Source organism: Oreochromis niloticus, linkage group LG7 (genome assembly GCF_001858045.2).
Source record: "Oreochromis niloticus isolate F11D_XX linkage group LG7, O_niloticus_UMD_NMBU, whole genome shotgun sequence".
Classification (NCBI taxonomy): Eukaryota; Metazoa; Chordata; class Actinopteri; order Cichliformes; family Cichlidae; genus Oreochromis; species Oreochromis niloticus.
The window spans coordinates 7,800,517-7,826,380 of record NC_031972.2 but is presented as its reverse complement, the minus strand read 5'-3'; the positions used below and the strand labels follow the sequence as shown (position 1 = coordinate 7,826,380).

The window sequence follows — 25,864 nt, the reverse complement described above, 5'->3', positions numbered from 1 at the left end:
GGTAAATGTCACAGTAAATAAAATGAATTTTGATTTATTTTATGTTACAATTTATCAACAGAGTGGAGGAAATGAAAACAAGAAATCTTTGCAGTTTTTAATCACAGAATATATTCGTCACCATCAGTGTAGCTAAATAAAATGTTATTGTGAATGACATGATCCACTGACAAAAATCCAACTATAATGAAATAAAATGTGTGATTAAGGAGAACAATTTACAATTAACAAACATCAATTTCTTTCCCTTAGCAGCACTCATCAAACACATTTGGGCTTTTTCAGCGCACAAATTTAACCCGTATAAATCTTTAAGGCATGTATCACTCACTAGTCCCCCTGCTTCAGAAGACATAGCCAGGCTACTAATACAAGGTCAATGTAAAAGAAAGAAGGAGCTATTCAGCTGAAATGAAAAAACAAAGCCCCACTATGATGATATTTAGCCGTGACTTCTGAGCTGGCTGCACATTAGTGTGCTATTAGCAAAGAGGAGCTGGGCACTTTGTAAACTGAATCCTCCTGCATCTCAGCTCCATCTTCAAGTTAGCTTTTTAATACTGAACAAGTCATCTGCAAAAAGACCTTACAGCACTTTTAAGGATCAAAAAACACAGCTTAATTATCCAAGATCAAAGACGCCTTACATTGTTAATGTGTTTTGAGCAGTGTGTTACAGTTTGCTGGTGAGCTGAGGGTGTGCACGTGTGCCGCTTACTCCCGGAAACCCTCCATCGAAAGAGGCGTTCAGCACCTCGCCCAGGTTTGTGGCTGTGATAAAGTCTAGGTTGGCTCTGACGTTTGCTGGAAGCTCCTCCAGGTCTTTCTCGTTGCGTTTCGGGAGGATGACGCGCTTCACTCCTGCCCTGTGTGCAGCCAGCACCTTGTCCTTAATCCCGCCCACCTGCAGAGGACGGGCCACACCTGTCTGTCAAAACTAGAGTGGACTAGAGATGATCATTGTATGTGTGTTTACTACGATAACTTACTGGCAGCACAAGCCCTCTTAACGTGATCTCTCCAGTCATGGCGACGTCTGATCTGACCAGTCGGCCGCTAAACAGTGAAGCTAGGCAGGTGACGATTGTAACGCCAGCAGAGGGGCCATCTTTGGTGACGGCTCCAGCGGGGAAGTGGAGGTGGATGTCTGTCCCCTCTAATGGATCTGAACCCCCCACCACTGTTCAAACACACACACAGTTGCACAATATAAGTTGTTTTGTATTTCTCTAGAACTACAAAATAGAATATAAACACTGGTGTATCTGGACTCACTGTTTGTGAGCTGGTAGGTTTTAGCATTCGCTCTGAGCCAGCTGATGGCCAAGTGGGCTGATTCTTTCATAACGTCTCCCAGCTGACCCGTAAGAGTGAGCTGACCTTCTCCCTCCATCCGACTGGCCTCCACAAACATGATCTCCCCACCAAGCGGTGTCCAGGCCAGGCCAAGAGCTACACCAGGCAGGGTGAGCCGCTCAGAGACCTGCCAATATGCATACATGAAAACATCTTTTTCAATCCTCAAAAGAGTACATAGAAAACAAGGTCCACATGACCTGGAGAGATGAAGGGAGAAAGGCAAATGACTTTAATCTGAGTGGATGAGCAGCAGCTGTATGGAGCTGAGAGATCTGCTCACAGGTTGCCTTTATAGTCATGGATTGTGATGGAAACCAATGGCATCGGTTGAGGTGCAGAAAATTCAGGTGGTCAAAAATGATCATGGGAATAAATTCTGCATGTTTCTGTAATAACCTTGTGGATTATGAACACTGCACATGCTGCTCTTTCTCTCTCTCTGCTTACCTCCATTTCGAACACTGGAGGCCCCAGGATGTCTTTCAGTGCGATATGATCAATCACTATGGGCAACTCTGGAGGTGCTGCCTTGTCTGAAAACAAACATACAGCAAAACATTCACTAAAAGCTAAATCAAAGACTGCCGTGTGATTAACTGCATTCAGTTCCTGTCTAGTAACAACAAAAAACCAACAAACATGGTAACACCTGTAACATTCAGGATTCAGAAAAGGGTTTCACAAATTTGTAGATAACATCACATTGGCTACATCCATATTTTTTGTAGCCTGTGGTTCAGAAAGCTACATGTAAAAGAAACAATATGTGTTGTTTATACCCATGTTCGTGCAGTTAGGTGTAAGGAATATTCTTACTACTAGAGATTGTTTAGAGTTTAAAAAAAACAAAAAACAAACAAACAAACAAAAAAAAAAACACTACATACACCAGGCTTCACAGGGAAAAGAAATAAACTGGCAGTGACATAGCTGCCAATGAGAATGAAAAACCAGCCGTGAACACACATACATAAAACACACAAAAAAGTGAAACAGAAACACAAATATCACAAATGAACATCAAAAACCACTACCATTTGGAAAACGCAAAACAAATGCATGAGAACATGCATCATTTGTGCGCGCACACACACACACACACACACACACACACACACACACGGTTACCTGGAAACACAAAGGCCGTGTTAGAGAACAGAAAGAAATGCTAATGTCACATTTATCCCATTTTTCTGTCTCTCACTGTAAATAAACCACTAATACAAAATTTCCAATCTTCATATCTGCTACTTAATGATACAAAAATGAGTTTTGTTTGTTCTTTGTTTTTATTTACTCTACTGAGAATCCCGCAGACAAATCAAAAACTGAGTACGTAATATCCAATGCTTTTGAGTGGGAAACTGCACAATGAGCTTCACAAGACTTATTTAGGATATTATCCAGGTCATTACGCAGCTACATAAAAATCCTTTTTAACTTGTTACATGTTAAAGTTCACGACAGTACAATTAGAAAAAGGCTGAACAAGTATGGCTTTTTTTGGGAAAAAACAAAGATGTAGCATATCTGCAGAAACCCCTCATACCAGCCGTCAAGCACAGAATTGGAGGGGTGACGATTTGCGTGAGGTTTGCTCTGCTACCACAGAACCTGAGCACCTGAGCGTTGAGTAGACTATGAACTCCTCAGTACACCAAAGTATTTTAGAGTCAAATGTGAGACCATCTGTCCAACAGCTTAAGCTGGGCTCAAATGATGCAACAGGACAATGACCCCAAGCTCTCGAGCAAATTCCACCACAATGCGAGAGACTGATGAAGTCATACAGAAAAGGGTTATTTCAAGGTATTGCTGCTAAAGTAGGTTCTCTAAGCTACTGAATCACAGGGTGTTAAATAAGATGCTCTTTTCTGTTGTACCTTGTCTTTCAATATTTGTAATGACTCAACATTTGGTATTTAATGCACAAGCTTTGTTAGTGTGTAGCTGCGGGCTGTAGTGTGTAGCTTCAAATTAAATTCCACAGCCCGACCAAGATGGAAAAAAAGCAGATGGAAGGTTCAGACCCTCACCTCCATGCTGTTTTGAGTTTTCAGGGGTCAAAGTCTCTGTCTTGGTGAGTGTGTGACCCTCGGCAACCTTGACAGCTACAGCTCGGCAGATTGCCCCGATCTTCCTTTCTAGTGAGCGCACACCTGCTTCTCGGGTGTATCTAAAAGAGGAAGAACAAACAGAAGGACAAATAACAGAGGACTAAAACACAGCTGTCACTGAGTGTCACAGTGTGATCAGGTAGGGTTAAAAACTAGGCAACACTCTGACTCTCAGTCATGTACTTGCTCTTTGTTTTGGCCTGTAACTGTAATCACACTGATGCCGCTGTGTGCTGCCGTTAACATAAAGCTTAAATGGCTATGCAGTCTTACAATCTCAGGTGACGATGACTGAGTTTGTGTGGGATTGTACCTGCTGATTATGTCCGGTGTGGTGCTCTGAGGTATATGCAGCTGTTGAGGGGTTAACCCATGCTGCTCCAGTTGGTTTGGAATCAGGTGGCGGTGAGCAATCTCCACCTTCTCCTCCTGGGTGTAGCCTGAAACAACAGTAATAAAAAAAAACAACAACAACAAAAAAAAAAAAAAGAAAAACGGGGAGAGCAGATGCTCGATTTTACTCTGGTCTTAAAATGACTCCTAATTTGTATCTTTCAAATTTGGATTATGTCATGCCCTTTGAGGAACACAGGTGCCCAATTAACAGGAAAATATTTTTTCTTTTAATTGGAAACTTTTTGGACTTCTATAGTGGAGTTTTGGGAAAGTATTTTAAATAAAATAGATACTCTCTTGTTATGATAACCTCCGATAAATCTGCGGAGATATTTCGTCAGAACAAAGTGACTAAACCCACCTGGTACCTCCAGCACCTCCATCCTGTCAAGCAGGGCCGGGGGAATGGTCGCTGTAGTATTTGCTGTAGCGATGAAGAGCACTTGTGAGAGGTCAAAGGCCACATTCAGGTAATGGTCTGTGAAGCTGTGGTTCTGCTCTGGGTCCAGGACCTTAGGGTGCACACAGAAACCCTTTCATTTTGTGTGTGTGTGTGTTTTTTTGTAAACTGTGCAAACTGTAGTAAGTGGGAACTTTTTGGCATCATGGGGCAGGAATACTAATAACACTTGTGTTATTATGAGAATTATTATGTGTTGTAGTGGTTAATTAGGTAGCTTTAGCATGGAAGCAACCAACTGGTGGATATGTTGCATGTTTCCACCTGCTACTGAAAATTAATCCTTCAAAACATTAAGGTTTTGTTTAGGGAGTAAATAACCAGAGAAGACGTGATACTACATCACACGGAACCTGAGAGAGAAACAGACTGACCTCCAGCAGAGCAGCTGCAGGGTCCCCTTGCAGGCTCTTCCCCAGCTTATCCACCTCATCCAGAAGGAAGACGGGATTATTGACGCCCACTGTCTTCAACCCATTGATAATGCGGCCGGGCATGCTCCCTACATATGTACGCCTGGAGACATGGCAAAGACGCAAAATGATGCTCTGTGAACTTTTCAGGTTTAAGCAAACCAAAGCCTCACGATATACCCGAAAGATATCCACTGAATTACCAAGCAATAATATCTGAGAAAAAATAAAGACAGATGCGACATTCTCTGTAGTGAATAAAGCTAATGCAAGCAAGCTTTGAGTGTTTGCTAGCATGTACTGGCTGAAAGTGGTCTGTGGGCTTCGAAGGTAGGAAATAAAAATGATTTGAAAATTTTAATAAGAACATGAGAAATATTTTTAAGTTGAACAAACTGTATAATCAACTGTTTAAGGAGTCTGGTCCTTATTTCTGCTGTTGGTAGGACATCCACATGTTTCTTATTTGAGTGTAAATATGTATGTGAGGTATTGATTTAAAACAACACGACCATCCATGTACCTGAGATGAACTCTTTTGCCCCATTCGCCTCTCTGCTCACACAGAGACTCCAGACATGAAACCCATAACAGTAACCACAGGATCTGTGTGATGTGGTGTATGTGCTTGGCCACAATTGGTCTTCATTCCAGTTGTTAACAACCTTTAAGACTTTCTAACAAACACAGACTACCAGTGACCTCTATTTATTTTACAGAAAACCAAAGCTTATATTTACATAAGGTCATCTACATAAAAGTAAAAGTCCAGGTCAGAAGAAAACAAAACCAACGAATGTGCCGAATACTTTCAGACTACTGACCGAATCCATTTATGTCCTTTATCCTTCATTTAAATTAAACCCAAGTGGACTTTAAGGGATGCTTGAATGGTATCAGCATGCTTTGCCAAGAAATTTTGTTACATCTTACTGCAGGTTTTGGACTGAATAAAATAAAAAAGACACTATTTTACTCTAGCTTTCCCAGTGGGGTGCGTTAAGGAAAAACCTAGAATAAAATACATGATTTTTCATAGTGAGCTTCATTATTTGTGAGTGTGATTTATAAAGCATCAAATGTAATGCCTTATGTTAGGCGAGCTTATGTTTTTGCTCCAACACACATCCACAGAGCAATTTAAGTCCGAGCATGAAAACAATATTCTCAAGCACATTTCTCTATCCAGTTTAAAAAATTTCTACATAACAAGATTACAGTAATAGAATAGAATAGAATAGAATAGCTTTTATTGTCACTGTTACAAGAACAATGAAAGGCTGTTTGGCACGCATCCTGCCTAAGAAAAAAGAACAAAGATCCATCTACCTGTTGAATTCTACAATTACATATTGCTTTATATTTATTTATATTGCACTTGTGGCCACTATGAGCATGCAGTGCAGTCAGTGGACACATTAGTGTCAACAAATGGTGCAAAGTTTGAAGATGACGACGAAAGACAAAGTGAGTATTTACCTGCATTATCTTAGTTTTCAGGGGTTCCCCCTGGTGGAATCATCCAGTAATATATTATTAAAATTCAGGAATTAAAATATTGGCACATTCAGCTGGTGTCCTAAGTCTAGAATTCGTATCTTTACCCTACTTTTTAAAAATGACGCTGCAGGGAAATGGGGATTTAAATTATGTAAAATGCAGACTCTATTCAGAAGAAAGCAACGCGCTTTTTGTGGGTGGGTGTGAGTAGACCAGGGATCTCAAACTCCAGTCCTCAAGGGCCGGTGTCCTGAAACTTTTCCATGTGTCCCTGTTGCAACACACCTGAATACAATTAGTAGGTCATTGGTAAGAGTATAGAACTTGACTGCATGCTGAGGTGGCAATTCAGCCATTTGATTTATGTTACAGCAGCTCATGAGTGAATGAACATAGTGCAATAAAAGTACTTTTGTCATTTTTCCAAACACTTACAGGTACATTTACTTAAATTTACTTGAGTAGGGTTAGGGGTTGCCACTTCAGCATGCAGTCAAGTTCTATAGAGTGTGGCTAATGACCTACTAATTGTATTCAGATGTGTTTGAACAGCGACACATGGAAAAGTTTCAATTAACTAGTCAACAGCCACAATAACAATCAGTGTCCAGATGAACAGAATCAGCTGTCTGGGAACCAGAAACCCAGTTTTCTCTGGTAAAACGGTTAAAAAGCTAGCATATCTCAGGTCTACTATTGTAGTTCCTATTTTTTTGGTTGTTGCTATACATGGACAACCTGAAAACTCAGAGTCTACACTGTGGACACGAACCCTTCAGTTGCGTAACAATCTTATGAGCATACCTGTGTCCTCGGATGTCAGACTGGTCACAGACGCCTCCCAAAGCAATTCGGTGAAACTCTCTGCCCAGAGTTCGGGCAATCGAGCGTCCTACACTCGTCTTACCGACTCCAGGAGGGCCCACAAAACATAAGATGGGGCCCTAAAAAACAGCAGATACAGCGGTATGAAACTCAAAGATTAATACATGACAAATGTAAGAAAAGTGCTTTGTGTAACACAAGATTTCATCTTTAAGCATCTGTAGACTGGGATATTAAGGAAGCACCTTGAGTGATGTCTTCAGCTGTCTGACAGCTAAGTACTCCAGGACGCGTCTCTTCAGCTTGTCCATGGCGTAGTGATCGTTGTCCAATAGGGTTCGTGCAGCTCGGATGTCCAAGCAGTCTAGAAGGTTTGTTTAAGTGTTTTAGGTGAGTTCAATCTGAATGCGAGACCAAAGAAACATTACACGGGACAGACATCAAAAACCGAGTGAAAGATTTGTCCCACAGTGGTTTGGCAAATTTTTGGGGTCCATCAATCAGATAAAGTGTCAGAGAGCAGCGCATACTTTGGTTATGACCTCTGACACTGCTGCTAAATGAACCCTGTCCCTTAACATTTGGAGTCACTACTTATATTTAGTTACATGTTTACGCCTGCAATCAGCAGGGACAAACCCGAACAGTTCTTGTGAAATTCAAGTATTATTATGTATGCTGGGACGCTGTGTAGCGCCATTTAATTTGGCCTGATTCAGTCCACCCAACTAACTGTATGTGCAAAGTGGCTGGTTATGAATAGCCAATAACACTTCAATGAGTTAACAATACAACTCCAAGCTTTCAAATAATTGGTGTCCAGGATATGTTGACCTTAAAAATGTAGCTTAAAAAGTGCGAATTAAAACCTACAGAGACTGAGAACGACCCTTGGTTATTTCATTTTGATTATTGTTTAACAACACATTAAAAAGATGACAGCCTTAATCAACGCAGTAGATGCTTTGACCTGGAAAGCAGACAGCTGCATATCAAAGCCTTCTCAGTGTCAAAGTCTTATGTAACTATCTTAAGAATAAAGTTTTTACTGTCACTACTACGGCTCAGTGAAATCTACTAAACCCAAAGAGTTTAACTGAGCTGAAGTCCATTAAAAGTTGTCTGAAATCCACTCCAATCCAGTTTTATTTCTAAAGCACTTTAAAATACCCAGCACAGGAACAAAGTGCTGTACAGAAAATACATTAAAACAATAGAATAACAGAAAACAGCAAAGATAAATAAATAAAACACATAATAAATAAAATTAAAACAGCCCTATATTAAAATAAAAAACAAGATAAAACAGCATCGAATCACCTAAAAACAACTGAAATAAAAATAAAAATAAAATAAAAATAAAAACCAACATCTCACGTGGTGTCAAAGGCCAGGGTAAAGAGGTGGGTTTTCAAGAGTGACTTAAAAACAGGTAAAGAACTGGCCTGTCTAATCTCTAAAGGAAGCTCGTTCCACAGTTTTGGAGCTGCTACAGCAAAAGCACGATCTCCTCTAAGTTTACGCCCAGTCCTGGGTACATTCAGGAGCAGCTGATCAGCTGACCTGAGAGAGCGGGTGGGTGTATAAGGCTGTAGCAGCTCAGAGAGATAAGATGGGGCGAGGCCATGGAGAGCTTTAAAAGCAAATAAAAGAATTTTAAAATGAATCCTAAAAGAAATGGGCAGCCAGTGAAGTGAAGCTAAAACAGGGGAAATGTGCTCAAACTTTCGAGTGCCAGTTAAAAGACGAGCTGCGGCATTTTGCACCCTCTGTAGATGACTAATATATGATGCACTGACCCCAATATAAAGTGCATTACAGTAATCCAGCCGAGTGCTAACAAAGGCGTGGATCACTGTCTCAAAGTGCTGCCATGAAAGAATTGACTTTATTTTTGCCAGCTGCCTGAGGTGAAAGAAGCTAGATTTTACCACTGCCTTAATCTGATTTTCAAACTTCAGATCACAGTCCACTTTGACCCCCAGGTTTGTGACGGTTGGCTTAACATACTGGGCCAAGGAATCTACATACACATTGGGGGTCTCAGTGGGGCTACCAAAAACCATTACCTCTGTCTTTTTATCATTGAATTTTAAAAAGTTAACAGACATCCAAGCCTTAATGTCGTCGAGACACTGAAGTAATGGCTGTGTAAGGTATCTGCCTTTTTTCTTTAGAGGGACATAGATCTGACAGTCATCAGCATAAAAGTGGAAAGCAATGCCGTGCTTTCTCAGTACAGAACCAAGAGGAAGCAGATATAAAGAGAAGAGGAGGGGGACTAGAACTGCAGATTAATTTACCTTTGGTGCTTTTGCTCCATGGCAACTCCACCATCAGGTCCAAGTAGTTTCTGGTCAGGGCATACTCAGGCATTGACTGTGGCATCTTCTTCAATCTGAGTAAACACGAACATGATCAATCTAACTGAAGTATTTAAGGCTAATTACAGTACTGGATCATGTTTACACAGACACCAAACAGAGCCAGATCTAAACATGGTCTAAACAAGTAAAAGCAGCATCATCATTTGTGTTTGTGAAGTACGTGCAAAGACACTTTATATTGTGTATATGTTGCAGGTACACTATGAGGGAGGAAATTTACCTTTTGAGTTCTTTCAGGCAAATTTTGAGGGCAGCTTCAGGCATGTTCGCCCCATGGACCTTCCTCTCCAAGGCTGCTGTGTCATCACCATCATCATCTTCATCCTCCTCATCCAGATTGAACTGTCGACCTGGGAACACTGTCCCTTTACGCACCAACACCTAAACAGAGGGGAATCGCAGATGTGAGCACGAGATTTGGAAAGTAAATCACAGTATAAGCATACAAGGACTGCACATCTGTTACCCTCTTCTCATTATCAGGACTCATCTTCCTGGTTTTCTGCAGCAGTTTAAGTCCCTCTATCTGTCTGGTCAGCATGGGCAGGGCCTTCTTAAAGCGCTCCTCCAAACTCAGTGCATCCAGGACCTTCACAGCACATGCAAAACGACAAATTCTATTTATTGTGAAGTTTTATTGTCGAGGAAAAAAAAAATAAAAAATAAAAAATCATATCAATGTGTGCTTTCATGCTAAAAAATTAAGCACTAAATCCTTATATGGCAGAATAAGTGGAAAGTTCCTGTATTTGCTTCAAAACCCCGACAAATAGTGACCTCTCTCTTTCTCCTCTAAGTATACTGTCAAATATTGTGGATATCAAGGAGGTAGAACAGAAGGAAGAATAGGAAGGGAAGGTAGAGGAAGAAAAAGAAAAGTAAGAAAACGTAAAAAGTGGAACAGTAGGAAGAAGTAGGAGGAGGAGTAAGAAGAAGAAGAGGACTAGAAGGAAAGAAGAAGGGGAGGAAGAAGAACCGGCTGGAACCGGGGAATATATTTTGTTTTAGGTCTGTCTGACTGAGGCTTTAACACAATCTTTAATGGATTAATTAAGTATTCAGATTAAGATGACTTTATTTATCCCCATGGGGCCAATTGAGAAGTAAGCAGATTCAAAGACCAACAGAGGCCAAACTTAAGCCACAACTAGTTTGGGCTAAAATGGGTATTTGGTAAAAGCAGAGCAACTGAAGTTAGAACACTTGTAGAAACTGTTTGCATCAAGATTAAAACCTTTTTGATTTCTAAAAAAATGAGTAAAAACATCTTGGCTTTTCTAAAGCTTTGATTGTGTATACAGTTTGAATTCACCTGGAGTTTCTCCTTGTTTGAGGTGCGGATCATCGAGGCAACGACGTCAGGAAGAGTTTCCCTCGGCAGACTGTCCAAGAGGCGCCTGAACTTGGCCACGACTGGAACAGACATGTCTAACATACCTAACAACTACACACACACACACACACACAAACACAATAAATCAAGTCCAACTGCGTGTGTATGTTTTCATCTTCAGTCTGATCCATCACATCATGCTGCAGCACACCACAGTTTACTCCTATAGTACATTTTTTAAAAGTTGCCTGTTTCTTATTATTCTCAAAAATGTTGACATTTCAAAGTTGGTTAAGTTTTGAAAGAATTCAGGCCAAGTACAACACGCTCTTACATAAACTGTCAATGCAAACATCGACATGAAGTTTTTATATGTAAAGAGTGGCAGCTGCAATCTGCAGATCTCCTCATGATAAGATGACAGGGACAAACTTAATTTGTACATATATGTGCCATCCCACTCTGCTGCTTTGATATGCAAACAGGGTTTAGGTGGAGAAGAAGTCAGGAGGAAACCCAACTTCAGACCTCCTCAGTACAGAAATCAGGTTCTGATATATTCAAAGCAACATCTAGATAAAACAGCTGTTTTATGAGTTATTGCTGTGGATAGATGATACTTAAACTGGACTGTATGGCCACAGTTAATACCTGAGAGGAAAAAAGTAGTTTGTGGTGAAAAGAACAACTAGCAAATATTTAAATATGACAGTAGAACTATATTAGGCTGTTTGGCAACCAAAGCAGAGAAAAGATTAACCAGAAAATAACTGTCAAGCTGTGGAGACAGCTTTAATATGCTGCGTGTGCACCGTAGCCTGAAACCTAATTCAGAATGACATGAGCTGTTCTACAAAATCATCTGCTAGTGGTGACTTGCAGATGAAAAAAATAAATAAATAAATTTTAAAAAATCCAAAAATCAAATATTTGACTGGGCAGCAACAATTAGTGTTTATTTTGCCATTTCATAATCTAAATAAAACTTTTTTAAAAGTGCATTATAATTTAAGGGACTATTTTCAAATAACAATATAAATTTACTGAAGACGTGGCATTCCCTCAGTTTTTCCCCTCAAAAGTAATTTTGGTAAAAAACAAAAAAAACAAAAAGCACTTTCTGCTAAATTTAACAAAACATTCACCAGCAGGGGGCAGCATTTTACCAGTAGGTGTTTTAAAAATGTTTTCAGCTGCTGTTTCAGTTCTGATAATTCTTTTTAACTATACACTATAATGTTCACAGTGCAGAGTATTTTAATGCAAAGTGGTATTTCGTTAAAATACAGCCTGGCCCCAATCCAACAGTTGATATTTCTTCAAGACAACACATGTTAAAGTCGTTTCAGTTGTTTTGTCTAATTTTTTTCCTAAATTATAGATATTTTTGAATATACAGATACATCATAGATTTTGCAGGCTGTGAAAAATCAAGAAATGTTTTAGTCCACATATAAAGCAATTTGCTGAATACAAGTCTCTTTGTAGGCAACAGCTCGTGCGGGTATGTAACACTTTAGTGTATATTAAAGAACCCTCACATGTCCGTCAGTCATCACTCTTCCAGTCTGCACGGCCCTTTTGGCATCTTTTTCCTCCTTACAAAGGCATTTTTGTTTTTAACTTAATCAGTTATTAAAGACATTAATTATTTTACGACCCTTACTCTCTTAAATTCTCTCTCACACACACACACACACACACACACACACACACACACACACACCTGCACAGCAGCCTGGTAGAACTTCTCGGACAGCTCCCCCAGCTCTCCATCATCTGTTGCGGTGGCATCTCTTTGTGGGGTCGTATACCGCTCCAACTGATCTAACTGCTTCACCTGTCATTTTTTTTTTTTTAAACAAAAAGTGAGTCACATTGTGAGGCTACACATACTTGTGCATTGTGCATTTCTAATATGCTGAAACATGTTTCATTACTTTATTTAATGATGAAATGGTGTTATAAAAGTCATACACTAGATGATCTTGTTTAAATGCTGATAAAAGAACTTTTAATTCACACCGGGTAATAAAAATTTATTCTCACTATCACTCAATTTAATCCCATTTTAATAAATAGACAGGGGAGGTCAGTGATTACGCAGCAGTACAAGTGATGAGTTAGTTTTAGAAAAACAAGCACTCCTTCTACTCTGAATGGGCCAGATGCACATGTGCTGGAAACCCCAACACGGCCCCTGAAAGAGATACTACACAACGATAGGTGTCCACCCACATCTGCACAATTTGACTTTTAAATGATTTACAGAAAATCAAACGTGTAGTAATTCATGGAGGGAAACTGCCAAGACTTTCCGAATAAGGAATCCATCTTTCTATAGATGTAGATCTACGGAGCACGTATGAAATGCATCAGGCATTCTAAGCTAACCTGAAAGTTGTTGAATAGGAACGACTGTGTGTCTGTAGCTTCCCATGTGCACAAGGAGTTATAATCTCGGCCTTAGGCATGTCTGGCTGACTTGCCAACAAACTTTATTTCTGCAGCTTATAACTTCTGTTGAACCTCTTGCTGGACTTGGCAAGTAGTGGAATCAGGTGACGTTTAACTTCTCAGACTGATTTTTTGTTTTGTTTTTAGGGGACTTATAATGTTCAACTATTGCTCCTTATTCGTATTCACTAATTCTACTTTTAATTCTGTGGATTTGCATGATTTACAGTTCAAAAAATTCAATATTACACTTGGCCTTGCTGCAGTCCTCCACTTCACTGCCTGAATCAAACCAAATCTATTCTCCCCCCTTTTTTAGTCAGATTTCTTCTGATGCGCTGGCCCTTGGAAAAAGAAGGCTTGAGCAGTAGATGAGTGGGGCTTCTGTGCTGCCAGCTAGAGCTATGTGTCTGAGATTAGCGTATTAAGGACCTAGCCATCTATTATTGGCATGATGTAAAGCTAAGAGTAGAAAAACAACCAGAAACGAAATGTTTGCAGCAGTCTGTGCAGAAATCTGAGCTTTTGGCTCACAGGGATTACTTGTACACTATGGGAACGCCATTACCTAAAACTTTGGCCATGTTTACTATAGGTATAAAAAACATTAACAGTGTGTATACAGAGCATATTGCTGTACAACAACAGGAAACAGTAGAGCATTTCTTATTATCTACTAGAGCTGGGCGATATAAGATTTTTTCATATCACGATATGTTTTTTTCATTTCAGGTGATAACGATATATATCACGATATAAGCCAAATAACTATATTTGTAAGATTTAAATGTGCCGTTGCTCACAAGTAAAATGTGAAATAATTAGCAGCTTGTTTTAATTAAAATATTTATTTCCCATAATAAGTTCAACAGGGTAGATGTACTTAAGGAACATGAGACTTCAGTTTCAGATAAAGGCAAATATTGTAAACTACACAAAAGGCAGCCGCTAAAGCGTTTAAGTTTCAAAATAGAACAAACAAAACAGACCACTAAATTGTCAATTCCACTTAGAAACAAAATTTTAATTCTAAAAATAAATCTTAGGTCGTTTTACAGAAGAACAGACAAAATTGACTAACTTTTGTCAATATCAAATAAACTGAGAACTAAAAGGAAATTCTTCTCTCCTTGTTGTATAGCTTAGCTTTTCAAACAGTTTTAACAGTTACTTTAGTCTGACAAAAGCCGAATGACGAATCAGCGCTTTCAGTCAGAGATTGAGCATGCACCGCTTTATTGTATATCCAGACTTGCTTTCGGCACAATTTACAGTGCGCGCTACTCTGTTTTTTGTCAGACTTGAAATAGCCGAAATACCTTCACACTACGGAACTTCTGTGGCCCTTCCGTTTGACAATCTCTCCAGCATTGGAACCATCATCTGTTTTTTCTTCGGTAACCTTCGCTCACGCTCTCGGTTGATTTTTCTCTAGTCGGCAAACTCATTTCCTTCATTACCTGGGCGGCCCGGCTGCAAAAACAAATACACATGTGCGCCTTGGCGCTTGTGCTGTACGTAAACAAGTCATGTGACGTGACGCTGCGGCTGTGATTGGTTCGGCTCTGCGCTACTTAATTTGGATTGGCTGTTCTTTTTTTTTTCTTTCTTTTTTTTAAGAAGACAAGAGAGATGAGGTCTATCGCAATAGTTTAATTTTTCTATCGAGAAAAAGTTATTTCGCAATACATATCGTTATCGTTTTATCGCCCAGCTCTATTATCTACCCTTAGGCAACTAGTAAATACAGTGTTGCAGGAAACATACACTGACTACATCAGAGTACATCATTATCAGTATGTAGTAATATTACGGCTTGGTTACAGGTACAGAACACTTATGATGACCACTGTCGCTCATTAAACAGACAGCACATCCAGAAACTTAAGTTTATGTTTATCTTACAAAAAAAAAAAAAAAATAGGTCCAATATTTTAACATCAAATCAAATCGCCGGCTTACCTCTGCCAGGACAAAGGGTCGCTCCTTTAACAGACTCGATACACTGAATCGGCACAGTCCAGTGATGAGGAGGGTGTAGTGAGGTTTGGGCCAGTTACTGCCCACTACCTGCACTGCTATCCCTGCTGTACCAATTCTACACAGACACACACAGAGAGAGAAAGAGAGTGTGTGACGGAGGGGGTGGCCATTGAAAAGCAGTTCACTGAAAGGTTGCATTCTGCAGTACAACAGACTGTTCTGATTTTAAATGCTTGCAAAGCCTCAGTATTCACACCTCTGATCCTGTTGGAGCCTCTCACAGTATCTTTTAAGCTTCATATAAGCAGCAGGTGTGCTGTAGTGTGTGGAAAATCAACCATCTGAGTTTCATTCAAACCCTGTATAAGCGCCAGACATTTACATGAGCAAGTCTAAGTATTTTCTGCCCTTCACTGCGGAGGATTATAAGGATTTATTCATTCCATCTCGAATCAATGTGGTCTTTCTGTTCCACTATCTCAGATTTGCATAAAAAAGCTCTTAATTTTTGACATAAACAGTGATTTTTGTTGTTGTTGATATTAGTAGTTTTCAAGATACATTTTCTTGAAAAATTGTCTGTTTTTTTGCCCTTTGAAATAATGAGGCTACATTACAACATGAATATCTCAGAAAATATTAAAGGTAAAAGCCTTTAATTCAGTTATAATTATTAGCCCAGTTATAATCAGAGCATCACCTTGAAATGCCAGAATTGTGTTTTATTTTAACTTACCCACTGATATCTTCTAGCATTTCAAGTATTTCTTCTACAGGTTTCATTTTGCATTTGGAAATTTTGCAGTGTCACATATTTTTTTAGTGCAACCTTAAATATGGAACTTTATATAATGGCTTGATTTTTTTTTTCAGATTTAAATTAGCCATGTATTTAAAAAAGCCTTCAATCATTCTATATGTCTAAAGTTAAAATCATACATTTTTGGGGGGAAATCTGAGAAAATGTTCTACAATTTTGATGATTTAAGATGGAATGACCACCTTCCTCACAGATTAATTCAGTGTGTGGCAAACCTTTCTTTTTCCTGGTAACCAATCCAGAGACAAGAACACGCTGTTTGGTAACCTACTGGCCTGGAGTTCACTGATTAAAGGCTAAAGTCCGCTTCTCTGTGCTTGCCCGGCTGTTTTCGACTTCATGGCTACAGTAAAAGTGGAGATGTTTCTAGAACAAATAAAGCTGCCAGTGTAGAAGTGCATGCTCAAAGATGCGTTGAGATTCCCTGGAGACATTTTAAGCCCTTTAGAGATAAAGACCTGCACGTTAGCAGGAGTGATTTCAAACCTGCAGACAAGGACCGTGGTTAGATTTACCCAATATTCAGTACATTTCCCCTGACGATGACACACACTAGAGACGTCTAAACACATAAAATATTCCTGTGTACTGGAAATATATTTGATCTTCTTCCTTATCCTGCAGAGATGTTTTGACCTGTCACGTTTATGACAACTTGAAGGGGACCCATCAGCTGTCACACCTCCACACAACAACCGTGTAAACCCACAGAAAGACCACGTTTCACTTTTTATCTGGCTACACAGCTACAAGTTCATTACTTGTGCAACGTGGGGAGGTCGTCGGTGTCGTGCTCCGGGTCTCTGGTGTTAGGAATCACCCCTATGATGGTGCTTTTCAGCGAAGTCCCCTTCAGCAGCCGCTCTCGGACAAGGTGCATGTTCCGTGGGGAATCCACGCTGAACCTGACCGTGGAGCCCGGGAGAAGAACTCCTTCGTGGGTCAGCAGCAACGGGAGACGGCTCGGTATCTGAATTGCGCCACTGGAGACCATTGTCCAGTTTTGTTTTGTTTTTAAATGTCGGTGCCCAGTGACTGTTTTATAACACAACTTCAGTAAACACCTCCTTGTTTTGCTGTTAAGTAGGCCAGCCGAGCTTAAACACAAGACTTCCGGGTAGAACTTTCAAAATAAATCTCTCATCGATGACCTGATGAGCACATTTAATTTCTATCACAAAAAAGAGAACTCGTATTCGAAGCAATTTAGAAACTACAACGCAATTGGGAGTTTTTATATTCATTTTCAAATTACTTTTACATCCGAAAAAAGATTTTTTCTGCCATTCTCCCATATCGTAACTTCCTGTCGCCTCTGGATGGGCTACGGTGAATGCAGAGGGACAAACAACATGCGATCGCATAATGATTTAAAAACAAAACAAAACAAATAACTTTAGACTGAGTTAGCTTCCTCGATTTTATTCGTTAATCTGTTTTCAGGGTGGAAGAAAAGAATTTTGAATAGAGAACCACATGTCACATGACAAGCTGCACACTACCTATTTTGCACAGTACTATTATATTCATTGCATAGTATAGTTTAAAAATTACTCCTCACAGCCAGGTAAATTATATTTCTGATATGTTTATACAATGCTGATTAACTAACGCTGATTAGTTAATTAATAAACTAATTTTAAAACATCAATTTGCACAGTAGTTCCACTAATAATCAATTAAACTTTCAAAAAATTTCCCCAACTTGCATTTTATTATTCAAGATTCTTAAAAATAGTAAAATAATAGCGCACAATCATATTTGGACACTCTTTCCAAAAACACAGGACTGAATACAGGGTTAGTTGATAAAAAATAGCATTTTATTAATTATTTATTTAATAAAAGTATTCTTATAGCAATGTACAGTTTTAAAAAGAAGAAAATAAATATTCAATATCTCGAGTATAAAAAAACAAATCTGTTCCCAAGATCTATTTTCTGACAATAACCCATCCATGTGTTTGCCAGGCAGGAAATATTACTTACTTTTCACAATAAGGGATTTTCGAATACATCTTGCTCTTGTGGTTACAAAAAACAGCCATACATTTACATATGATTGAGAAAGTGTGATAGAAATACACTCTAATTTCTGCTGTTCTTTGTCTACATCATTCCAGAGCATCTTTTGCACATGAGAACCAACCCAAGTTTTACCCCTTAAAAATCTGATGCTAAATATAATACATGAAAATCATCATTCTCCCTCCAAAAGAGTGACAAGATCAGGCTTGCAAGGCTTACGTGTATATTTCATCTGTTTGGAGTGAATTCATGAACAAATAGAAAGCATTTTTCCATACGAGAAACAAATATGGAAGTCTTATAAATGAAACAAATTTTCTAATGTGCAAAAAATGCAAATACATGTAATGCAATTTTTGATAACTTACATTTCTATTTCAATGTTATATTTCATTATTAAATCATATACATATATATATATATATATATATATATATATATATATATGTATATATATATATTTTTAGTTTAAGTTAAATTCTTTCATGTTTGATTTCAACAAACAGTATCCTTTAATATAACAAGCTTAAAGGGAAGGATAATGACTGCTCCTAGCTGGTACAATAAACCAGTTCTTTTTTGCAATGTTTGCACAGGCATTTCAAGTGTGTTTTTGAAACTGTTAACATTGCTAATGATAATAAATACATTCAGCCCTAACGTAATAAAGGGGATATGGGAATGTTGCACCATAAACTGACTGAACCATTATGTTGGGATTTGAAAGCAATGAACGCTGTGCATGGAAAGTATAATGAGGAAAAACAACAGTCTAAGGAAAACAGTGGCACATGACGGGGTGAGCAGATAGTGTTCGGTAAGTGACCGTGCCAAACAGTGTCAAAGGCTGACCCCACCCTTCTTGCTGTAACATTATGAAACGCTGCTCTTTTTAACTGCTTGAAACTTGTGCATTAAAGAACTGCATTATATCAGTTCAAATGGTAATGCTTTTCTCAGCATTGTCTCAAAGCAGGTTTAAGGTTTGCCTTCTATACTTCAGTGGAGAACCTGTTAACATAGTGAGTTAGTTAATGAGATTAAACCTCTTTAAAGGAAGTCTATTTGTATTTATAAAGTTTAAGTTTCCTAAATAAGCCAAATATGCCTCACAAATCATTGAAATTACTACCAGAATGCCTGCTGTTTTTTTCTACTTTTATGTTTCTTTTATGTTTCTGTATGTCTCAAGATTTCTTTCGAACACCTAGCCTCAACTTAACGTCACCATCATCAATAATTAAATGAAGCATGTACAACAGAATGCAGAAATCTCAGGCTAAACATAAAAAAGGACAGTTTTACTCAAACAACAAGAAAATATGAAGGATGCTTTCAATCCTGATAAGAACAAATGACCTTTAGGTAACTCCCTTTAACTTCTGCTCACCCTTGCCTTGAGTAGTTAAATGTGTTGAATGGCCGAGTTTAAAAATATGGCTATGGCAGCTGAAATTAATTGATGGTTGTGAGCTGAAAATATTAGCATAAGCTGCTTCGTTTTAATGGCTTGCTGTTTTGCTTACTTTTCTGTTCATTTTACCTCATCCAGCTGGGGTTTTTTTTCCACCGAACTGCAGTTTGGCTGATAATAAGAGATAAGAAAAATTCCACAGAGATGTGCTCCAGTGTGGGAAAAAAAAAACTATGCAACCCATTACAGTTGCCTTGACATAGCAGGTGCTCACCTTTCTCAGTCCAGATGTTAAGCATTTACTGTATTGAAGTGTACATGTTCACATCCAAGCCCCTGGTTAGTTAGCAATTTTGAGAATCAGAGTTAATTATTACCAAAGAAGAGGTTAGGGTGTGAACATTTAGCGTGTAACAAGCTAGATTTCTGGGTATTAAGACACCCTGAAGAAAGCTGAAACTGCACTTCTTTTTACTTCACTACTTTTGTCCACTACTGTGTTTGAAAATCTGTGTAGAGGGCCTTTAAGTGAATCTTCACTGGCACTCCAAACAGAAATACCAGCTGCTGAGGTAACCACAGAACTATGTATGGGTCTGTTGTTTTATGTGCACTATGCCTACCATAAAAGTTTTTTTTCAGTCAGTAATCATATAGTTGCACATGTAGAATAGAATCTCTAAGTCCAAAACTCCACTGAAGAAGCACCATAACACTATTTGTGAACTTTGAAATGCATCTTGAAGCTTGTTCCTGTGTGTAAAGGTTTAAACTCTAAGTGATATTGCATGAAAACCTTGTTGACTTGCCTACATTTTCATTTTTTTTTTTACATATTTCCAGTGCTTATCAGCCAAAAGTCTAACTTCTGTAGTAAACTGTAAACTGTTTCTCTTTGCCTTACCTTCTCCTAACCTTGCCTCGATTTGAATCGTTTAAGGGGTAACTCTTAACTCTGACAGAAAGAAAATGGCAGGGGAACCTGATATTAAATCTCAGTATGGATGTGTTGAAAATGATTTGAATGCTGAGAACAATCCCACAAGATTTCTAATGTTGCAACTACACTGAGCTGAATTTTACATTTCGGTTTTGCAACTGTCTTTGTGTGCATTTCCAACATGTTCATAGTTAAAGTTCTGTGAGGGGTAACTCAAGATAATGGACAATAGACAGAAGTGTAAATTATTATTATTATTATTATTTTTACTATTATTATTACTATTATTTTTATAGAATATAACTTAACTATGGGGCAAATAACATCTGACTGTGATGTAACTTCATATTTAAAATGCTAACAATCATTTGAGCTTTGTTTAACTAGTAAGTCCTCAAATTATTTAATAGTTGCCTCGTGAAAAAAAACATAAGAGATCTACAGCAAGTGTAAAATGCATAGGTTGGATGGAGGGAGATTAATGCATTTTCCAATCTCATTCTTTGCATAATAAAAATATAGAAAAAAATACATATAATGGAGCCAAAATGAGCACACATTTTTCAACAGCCTTGGCTAAGCAGTCTGGGCAGCTGTATAAAAATATACAGTCAACAACTGTAGAATAAAACCAGTAGTTATCAGTTTGCATTTACGCTTGGAGTTCATATACACTGCTCCTGCTTTAGCACACTGATGTTCAAAAGAGGCGAATTCTGGCAAATGTACAAAGTCAGCTGAAGTTTCCCAATCTGTCCTTGGCCTCTGAGGTGAACCACACAAGCCCGCAGGAGCACACTTTTTGAGCAGTGGTTTGGCAAAGCTGCAGGTGAGCATTAACCCTTTGTTTAGAAAGAATCCACCTTAGATAAAATATTGACCACACATCAGTTCAGTCGCTATTTGTGAACATGAGCAAATCTGATCCAAAAACGCTATAATCTTAATCTGAGAGGATGACAAGAGATAATGAGCTGGCATTTTTACTCAAAATTTCATTTGATGTCATTTAACAGAAAGGCTTTAGGTTCACAAAGGTTTGAGAGATATTATGTCTTTAATTTTCATCTGCTTTGACACACAGAGTTGGAATTGTGAGGGCAAAGTCTGGATAATCTTAGCTCTATATAGCAGATTTGGAAAAGACTTATTGATGTTCACAAATCAGGTCTGAACTCTCGTTTCAGTGTGTATTGTCCTTTTACCCATCTCCCTATAGCTCAAGGGAAATAATAATACTAATCCCTAATCACTAGGGACAATGTGACTCCGCTTGCGTCTTCTCAGCTTTCAGGCTGCATGTCTTTCTTCCTGCCTTTCCGCCAATGGGAAACTTCACAGTCTGAAAAACAAATGAGAAGAGAAACTCATTTAGGCGTTTACACATTAGCTTTCCTCATGTTTTATTGCCACATAATCAGTATAACAATATAACTTCTCTTTCAGGCAAGTGAAAGATCATGCCAGAACAGATCTGAGACCCTTTTGAAACAAATCCCTTTTGGAGTTGTGTCATCCGGTGAAAAACTCTGCCTCTCGTGCTGTTTTGTCAGGTGGTTTTAACGTTGTTGCTGATGCGAGTCTTAAAACAAAAGTTAAATGCAAACCGTGTTTTTCTGTGTGCGTGTGTGTGCTTAATCATTTCACTTTATGAAAATCTTGAGACACAGTTCATCCAGATGCTTTGGCAAAGGCTGCAGGACAACTCAGAGCATCAAAAGTTTGGCTAGGCGTTCCAGGCAGGACACTTACATAACACAGTGGTGCTAGAACCCAAAGAATAATGTGTGTATACTGTCATGATTCCCAACCACAGCCTTCTTATAAGACGTCTAATTTGACACTTGCTTCCTTGCTGGAAAGTCTACGTTACTGAAAAATGTACTTCCACTCTATCATCCCTGAGTTTCATAAAATATTTAGTCCTGTATGACAGGAAACATCTGCAAACCTTAACTAATCCAAAATCTGAAAAACAAATGCTGATGCCTCTTTAACATCAAGACTGACATTATGTAATGAGCTGTTTGGGGAGTTTATATCCGACATCATCTTAACGAAATGAACCCACTTAAAAGCTGACATGGGATGGTTCTTAAACAAATTACAGCCTACAGTGTCATTTCCTCTCTTATACTTACAGTCTTCCTGAACGTCTGCGTTGGAAAAGCATTCACTGAAGAGGCAGTACATGGTGCGGCACAAGTTGTCCAAGAGAGACTTTGGAGTAGCAAATCGCCAACTAGACTCTGGCATGTTTTCAGGTTTTTCCGTTAAACTATCCCAAATGTCGTGGATTTTTTCTGGAAGGTCCTCCTGGAAGACCTGAACACACCAAACACAAACACATAGCCAGTCAGTTAGCCTAAATGTTTGCAAATCAAAAAATAGGGATCAATAAGGCGTTATTAGAATAAAATCTCTTCTATCTTAGAATGTGAGACTGGCAGCTATAAGGTCTGTATACACTTACGTGACCTGATAAAATAGTACAAAAGCTTACTTGACAAACTAAAAAAAGTAAGATTGATCACCATAAATCGCATCTTTTCCACATTATCCCTGCTGAAGCGAGATCGATCAACTGTAGACCAGACAACAAACGACGGAGGCCCAGAAAAGTGCAATGAAACGATGAGTTTATTGACAACGGAGAACAACCGTCAGCATATGGCTTATTTGCTCTGACAAAAATACACTGAGTTCTGGTTTTATAGCATAGAGGATCACACCCCCACATACACGTCAATACAGGTCAAAAATACATTATGTCCAGTCATTGTTTACAGACAAGGGTACATCTTGTACATCTCTAATAACTATGAACAGACATATAACTTCTCTTTTTGATAACACCTTCCTTTTAAGGTAATAACTTCAAGCTTCAGGGCCTCTAAGGGCTAATAATGGACCCTCGTCCTCAATCACTAAGTAGACTGAATTGGCGCAGGTCTCAAATAAGAAGCAGAAGACACTTGGGCCTTCGCTCAGGCCTGCTACTAGATTTATGTGTATTGTAAGCATGCATGCAATTAACCTGCTATGTTCTCATCTTCCCTCAACATGTATCACCTGGACACTCTCACCAGTGAAGCTTAAAACCCTCTTGGATGGAACATCAACTCTAAACAAGCACAGTTATGCAATGTGTATAGAATGAACTCAACCTGTGAATAGAATGAATGTGATGACAAACATATTCAATGCAATATGAACCCTGTAAACAATATTACTGATAAAATAATACTGTAGAACATGTTATTAATGCATTTATCATAAGGCAGAGTATATGGCAGCAATAAAAGAATCTCTAAATCCCAACACTGCATTTCCATTCAGAGAAAGCCAGCAACTGCTTTTAATTCATATTACAGCCAGCTGTCCAGGTTGACCTTTTGTCTCCCAAAGCTTCATTTCACACACTTCACATCTGTCCACACCAGCCTTGCACCCACCCAAGGTCTCAGGATGATTAGAGTTTTGAGGCTCTGGTATCTAATCTACGCTTTGCTCTGAGCGCAAACCTAAAATTAACCAACTGTGTGGATTCCTTTAAAAGGAAACTCGAACCCGTCCTTTTACACCGACTTGTGGAAAACAAATTCACTTGGTCTGCCAGTTATGTATTTATTGAGTATCCTGAATTTTAACTTTTTGTATTCTGTTTAACACCAACTTCACTTATTTAGCAGTTTTTAAATTTTAAAGCTTTTGGACTGGTAATTATTAAGATCGGATCTTCAAATTTTACAATGCTTGGATATAACAGGAAGCTAATTAATGGAAAATATAAACTATTGGGTTAACTAGTAATTGTGAAAGGATTAAAATTAAATATAAATATACCCACAGTAGTAAGAGTGACTTTCAGCCCTAACCCTAACCCTTACAGGAGAAAGTTCATTCAATTATTATAGTGGTCAGCTATAATGGCAAAGCCATTATCCAGCAATGATCAGGACTAGACTTTCAAAGTCTGCTTGTTCAGTCATTTTCAGTCCAGACCCTGTTCAAGAAATGTCAGAGATAGCACACTCTGGCCTAACACAGCATTTATGCACCAGCAAGATGATTCCCAAAGAGCTATTAACTGAAAAGCCTGGGATATGAAGTGTGTCCTTAAAGAAAGTAGACTTGACAAGCGTTGGACAAAAGAAGAAGTGACAGGCCTAAAGAGCTGTCTACAGCAGACAAACATTATCTGAAAGGACAGGTGGACAGACCAAACGGGTCAGAGAAGAGCAGATGACATGCATCCTGACAACGTGCAATCAGCTCTATTTTATGCCGTATTAAGGCGTAATTCAACCCCCAGTTATATCGGGGTTTACCAGTTTATAACGTATGTATGCAGGTTAAGTCACAAACATAGTTAAGTTTCTTACTGAAGCATGATCAGGAATTCTAACATCTATCAGCATGTCTGTAAGAGATTTTATGTTTAATGCCACCTTACAGTTTCTCTCATTTTCATTTGATTGACTGATGTGTGTGATGGACCAAAAAAAACATTAGCCCCCTAGGAAGACATGATATAGCTTTTGGAAACCTTATTTACTGGTTTTGTTATAATAATTCTTTTGGCATACTGGTGTGGAAATATTTTAAGTTTAAAAACCTTTATTTCACCTTAGTCGATGGTTTTTGCTACCTCTAAATTGAAGTGAGGGGAAAAAAGCCCAACTGTAACGTGGAGATTTTCTTCCCTACTGACCTCCAGAGAGATGTTAGGATTTCTGATCATGCTTCAGAAAAAAACTTATGTTTGTAATAGAGTAACCTGTAATGTTTTAAGCTGGTTGGGAGGTTAAATTACAGCTGAAGATCACATAAAACAGTGCTGATCGCATCTTGTCGGCATGCAAGCTGATTGCACCACTTTGTCCGTACACCGAACATGAAAAGAAAAAAATAAAACACAGAGAGGGTAATGTCAGACTTCAGCTTGTTGGTCGAATGAACCACCAGTGCACCTGACTCAAATAGGCTCTCCTACACAGTTCTCTACAAGCTAACAGGTGGATTTTCCCATTTCAGTGGAGCCAGCAAACAATGAAGAACCACTGACTGTTTTAAAGATAGAGAGTGAAAATATATCCTTGTTATATTTTCTTCCTTATATTTTTTAACATAAAACTCATTGCTACAACCAAGGAAGTGCAAAGTGACCCCCTAGACTGTTTTTTAGGTTTAGTTTCCTTGGTTTCTGTCACTAGATAGCTAACATAACCACTTTACGGAAGGGAAACAGCGATGAAAGGCTGAGGTATGCCAGATTGCACAAGGACTGGAATCAGCCCAGATCTTTTGGAGTAATGAATCCAAATGTGACATTATTGGTTCAAATCGTCACCAATGCATACAGAGGAGATCAGCAGAGAGGTACAACAGTGAGTGTCTACGGTCATCTGTAAAACACAGTGGAGGCTCTG

General features: G+C 38.7%; 2 protein-coding genes across 3 annotated transcripts in view; both read right to left on the bottom strand.

The window, feature by feature from the left end:
• Nucleotides 1–18: 18 nt before the first annotated feature.
• Nucleotides 19–17,160, bottom strand: lonp2 (lon peptidase 2, peroxisomal). Its single transcript, XM_005449411.4, has 17 exons — nt 16,812–17,160; nt 15,210–15,345; nt 12,517–12,630; nt 10,770–10,901; nt 9,924–10,046; nt 9,678–9,838; nt 9,374–9,468; nt 7,316–7,434; nt 7,050–7,189; nt 4,707–4,848; nt 4,234–4,384; nt 3,790–3,916; nt 3,396–3,535; nt 1,807–1,892; nt 1,276–1,483; nt 990–1,180; nt 19–904 (listed from the first exon to the last, which is right to left on the bottom strand). The coding sequence occupies exons 1-17, from the start codon at nt 17,042–17,044 to the stop codon at nt 674–676; spliced, it is 2,529 nt and encodes an 842-aa protein (XP_005449468.1). The 5' UTR covers nt 17,045–17,160; the 3' UTR covers nt 19–673.
• Nucleotides 17,161–17,851: 691 nt separating this feature from the next.
• il34 (interleukin 34) overlaps nt 17,852–25,864 on the bottom strand; it is a 28,176-nt gene continuing 20,163 nt past the window's right edge. For both annotated transcript variants that reach the window (XM_019360775.2, XM_025909170.1), the window contains exons 7-8: nt 22,574–22,757; nt 17,852–21,774 (exon numbers count right to left, since the gene is read on the bottom strand). In XM_019360775.2, coding sequence (XP_019216320.1) covers nt 21,716–21,774; nt 22,574–22,757 — 243 coding nt within the window. In that variant the 3' untranslated portion in view covers nt 17,852–21,715. The remainder of the gene's footprint in view (nt 21,775–22,573; nt 22,758–25,864) is intronic.